We start from the raw sequence: 4,542 nt of genomic DNA, 5'->3' as shown, positions 1-4,542 counted from the left end.
CGTCCACAAACTGACTATAACCAATTGTAGCCAGTGGCCGAAATCTGCTGAGGAGGCTACCCCGCACCTACCCCACCTGCCTAATCTGGACTTTTTATTAAGAAATTGGTAGACGCTGGACCTGAACTGGGATGTACTGAGCTACTATAATTAGATACTACCGGTAGATAGCTAGAGTATAGTAATATTAGCTGTACTACTAGTAACTAGATTTAACTAAATACAGTTATATAATATATAAATTATTTTACTTCTAAAAAGAAGCGAAATATTTATATAATAAGTAGCAGTTTCCGTGATAGAACAGCGCGCTCAAGCGTCGGTGGGATCGATGCAGCTGGGCCCCAAGCGGCCGGAGGTAAAGCAGCATTTGGGGTCTTTGCCCATGTCATTGCAGAGCTCTTTAAATTGGGCCATATCGTCTGGAACGATAAAAGCTGTATTGAAAAACAAGGAATAACAACACGAGTCAGTTGATTATGGCCTAGAATTCGTACAAGTGGACGACATGAGCTCACGGAATTTGCAGCTATACCGCCTAGTCGCGCCGTCCAAAACGCAGCACGAGGGTCTGCTATACTTGAAATTGGGGCACACTTTATCCGCAGCCACGACGGCTCCGGCGAGGAGAGAAATGATAGTGTGGGCGAACTGCATATTGAGCAGTCTTGATAGCCTCTGGGGTATCCGGTTTTCAGATATTGTGGTAGCTTGAAAGTCAAATAAAGCAATTCAGACTCGAGCGACTAATCGAAGACTATATACTCATTCTTATAAGCTACAGCACTTGTCTAGACTTGCAACGTCATGCTGACGCTGCCCAGCTCGTGTCGCTGAATATACCCGAGACAGAGCCAAGAAATATTCAATCTAGAGGAGCGAGAACGGAGCGAACCAATCGTCAAAGACACGTTCTGGGAGCGGCTCGTACCGAAACAGGAAACCAGGCCGATACACTTGCTGGCTTCTTATTGATCCGACTATCTGTACTGGTCTGGTAGAGCGGTGAGTTTGTCTCATTTTTTTTCTTTATGCAGATATCTGAGGCAACGAGCCACCCCCACATGGCCGTCGCCCGAGACAGCCCTAGGCCAAACAGCCACCCCGAGACAGGTCGAGGAATTAGTAAATAGACTGAATAACACACAAGATATAAAGATCATTTTACTAAGTACTTATTAGAGCTATAGTATAAGTAATATGTTAAGTAAAGTATTTACATAATGTTTAGTAATTTCTATAGTATAACGTCGGGCACCCCCTTGTGGGCCACACCTACATTTGGGCCACCATTTTTGGTGTAGCTACACCAAAATAGAATCTTATATAATAAAATAAAGAAAAATACTAAAATTATTATAAAATATAGGTTAAATAGCTAAAGTAATAAACTTACTTATATAAAATTTTTAGAATCTAAATAAATTTTATTAAATTACTATAATTAGTTAAAAAAAGGTAAAGAGAAATGTTAAGCTTTATTAGAAACTTACTAGTAATCTTTAACATTTTAATATTATTTTTAAAAATTTAAGGAGATTTACTAAAATTCTAAAAATTATAGTATATACTATTAATACTAATAAGACCCTTATATTAATAGATCTAGTAATTTTAGCTAATAGATCTTAAGTTATTAAAAGTAGATATAAAATAAGAGAAGAAAAAATACTTTAATTTTTTAAATATTAAAAAGAATTTATTTATAAGCTAGGATCTAAAATTAGATTCTTTAGAATTTTAAGTATTTTAATAAATTTTTTAGCTAATTTTAAATATTCTATATAAAAACTTATATTAAAAAAAGAAAAAGTTAAAATTACTATGTAATTTACTAGGAGAAGATTTTCTTTAACTTTAACTAAATATTACTATTTTTTAAAAAATGCTATAAAATTAAAAAAAACTAGAATATTATAAAGTAAGCTTTTCTCTATTTTATTAATAATTTTATATAATTATAGTATATATAGTAGGGCTATAAAGCTTATTTAAAAAAGGTGTGTTTTTATGTTTTTTGGTGGGAAGAGGTGGCCCACAAGGGGGTGTGGCCCACAAGGGGGTGCCCGACGTTAATAGCTCGTTTAAACGGTAGAGGTATCGAGGCAGGTGTACTCTGCTAGGCGGCTGTGGCCTTGGCAGCATTTGGCTTCTCTATTCGTCTCACGACATTGGTCGACAAATGTGTCAATGTTCTCAGGAGGGATCAAGACTATATTACAAAAAAAGACCCCGGTCAGTTGATTATGTCCTCAATTTGGTGTAAGTGGATGATGCCATAAGCTCACGCATGCGACAGCGATAGCGCCCAGTCGAGGGGTTGAGAGTGCAGCACGCAGAGTAGCCATGCCTTTCGTCTGGGCAGACCCGCGTGGCAGCCATGATGGTGGTCGCGACAATGGAGACGACGGCGGCGAAATGCATCCTGAATCGTGTGGGCTGGTCTGGAGACAGTGGGAAGCTGGGTGTATATCGGTCGTGCAGAAGCAGTGGTGAGCTTTCAAGCGAAGAGAAAGAAGAAGCGGCCCAATATGGCTACTGGGAACCCCATTGTTATACGCCGCCAGCATTCGTCTGGACTCGCAGCCGTCACTGCTGATGCGGTGCAGCTTATGCTGCTGAATGTTGGCGAGACAGGCAGGCCGCGGGGTACTCAGCTGCTGGAGAGCGGAACTACTCGTAAAGGGCGTCTCGGGTACGGACAGCTCCGAGGCCGAGAACTATGTCGATGCGTGGAGAGCTGCAACGTGACCCGAATGCAGAAGCGTCTCCCTTTCTTTTGTGCCCATGTCTGAGACAACGAGCTTTACCTACTACCCGAGACAGCCAACCAGTGTGTAAGATAGTATCCGCGATATGACTAAATATGATGTCATATATTGGTTTGGCCGTATGATCTGATATTGCGGCCGTATGATATGCTATATCTTCATATGGTGGCCGTATCATATCGCCTTTCGTGATATGGGAGCCCTAAAACTCGTATAACCAATTTTGAGAAAACGCCAACGCTTAATCTCAATCGGGACTAGTGTGATCAAAAGCTCCACATAATAGATTTCTAGCCTATCAGAGAGCTTCTTTCTGCCACCAGTGCGGTCATTATAACAGCTGCAGCCAGGCAACCTGCCGTCTTCATCAACACCACGTCAAATGGCTGCCTTTCCAACGCTCGAAGCTGCATATAACGACCTGCAAAGCCGGGAGAATGCAAAGGGCTTTTGTGTACGAAAAAGAACCGGAAAGAACGACCGTTTTGGCCTCCAAAATAAGGTCTATTTTACCTGCGATCGTGCAAATGATTATAGGCCTGGCCGGCACTCTCGTGGCCAGAATAAAGCTTCAACACGAGCAGATGGATGCCTTTATTCTAGTATTATCTCTTCAGACTTTGTAGGTTATTTTTGAGCAAAGACAACCTACACAGAACATAACCACCCTGCCTACGAGAACCCCGCAAACTGCGCTGGAATTCGCCGCCATTCACAACGCCTTTTCGGCACCAAGAAGCTCGATGACATTATCGCCACAACAAGCGAAGCTGGCGGATCTAGCTCTGAGGAAATCGCACGCGATTTATGCCGGGAGCACCCTAATCTCTTGATCTATGGCGCCCACGTCAGGTCAACACAAAAACGGCTCCTCAACAGCGTGTACGGGCCTAGCTCCTCCACACAGGCATTCCTCGATCAGGCACCGCAGGCACTACAGGCAGGATCACAAGATACAGGAATTATAGCTCCTGCCACCCGATTTGGCAGCCACTTTGATCTATATACGTATTACCTCAACGCCTCTTTAGACCCTCTATCACAGCCTCTATCACAGCCTCTACCGCGGCCTACATCGACAATAATTGGCGGCTAGAGGCAGTGGTAGCAGCCTAACACATAGTACTGAATACAAAAAAAGGCGGTAAGACCCCCTGCCAATTTATATGGAGCCACTACCGATCTCTTCCTAATCTGGTAATTAACGTTGGCGTTTTCCTAAAGTCAGTTGTAGGAGTTTTAGGACTCGTGATATAGCCGTATATAACCATATTAGCACTGAAATTTTAGCAGCGTAGGAAGTACTGCTGAGGTTAACTACTAGCATAGGGGTAAGGCCTAGAGGTATCTTAGTAGCATATAGTCTTAGCAATTAGTCTCTAGGCTTACGATTAGTGAGTTAGCTACCTAGAGGTATAGATAATAAGAAACTAATAAGTATAAGGTTTTAAGTAATATAATTCTATTATTATATATCTACTTAGAAGAAACTATCCTAAAAGAAAGGTACTTAGTTTTATATAAGAAATAAAAGCTAAAATAAGTACCTTTTCCTTTCCTTAGTTTATAATTAGTAATTAGAAATATAATATTTTATTAGTTATTATAGTTTATATAGTTTATTATAATTATAATTTTAATATACTTTTTAGTTAAAGTTATTATTAATAAAAGAAGTTATATTAAAAATAAATTTTATAATATTTAAAAAAATTAATTATATAATTAAACTTTAATTTTATATTTTAAATAATTAATTATATATATAATA

General features: G+C 39.9%; 2 protein-coding genes across 2 annotated transcripts; one reads left to right on the top strand and one right to left on the bottom strand.

The window, feature by feature from the left end:
• Positions 1-312: 312 nt before the first annotated feature.
• On the bottom strand, positions 313-657 carry BBA_10342 (uncharacterized protein; the record flags this gene model as incomplete). The annotated part of the gene is made up of 2 exons (XM_008605439.1): positions 313-437; positions 498-657. 2 exons carry the CDS (start codon positions 655-657, stop codon positions 313-315), a joined length of 285 nt encoding a protein of 94 aa, XP_008603661.1.
• Positions 658-2,531: 1,874 nt separating this feature from the next.
• Positions 2,532-3,867, top strand: BBA_10341 (uncharacterized protein; the record flags this gene model as incomplete). Its single annotated transcript, XM_008605438.1, has 3 exons — positions 2,532-2,695; positions 2,763-2,833; positions 3,428-3,867. The coding sequence occupies 3 exons, from the start codon at positions 2,532-2,534 to the stop codon at positions 3,865-3,867; spliced, it is 675 nt and encodes a 224-aa protein (XP_008603660.1).
• Between the last annotated feature and the right edge of the window lie 675 nt (positions 3,868-4,542).

The sequence above is a fragment of the Beauveria bassiana genome, assembly GCF_000280675.1.
Source record: "Beauveria bassiana ARSEF 2860 unplaced genomic scaffold BBA_S00142, whole genome shotgun sequence".
NCBI classification, from domain to species: domain Eukaryota; kingdom Fungi; phylum Ascomycota; class Sordariomycetes; order Hypocreales; family Cordycipitaceae; genus Beauveria; species Beauveria bassiana.
The sequence above is the reverse complement of the archived record's forward strand: the minus strand, read 5'-3'. Positions and strand labels throughout refer to the sequence as shown.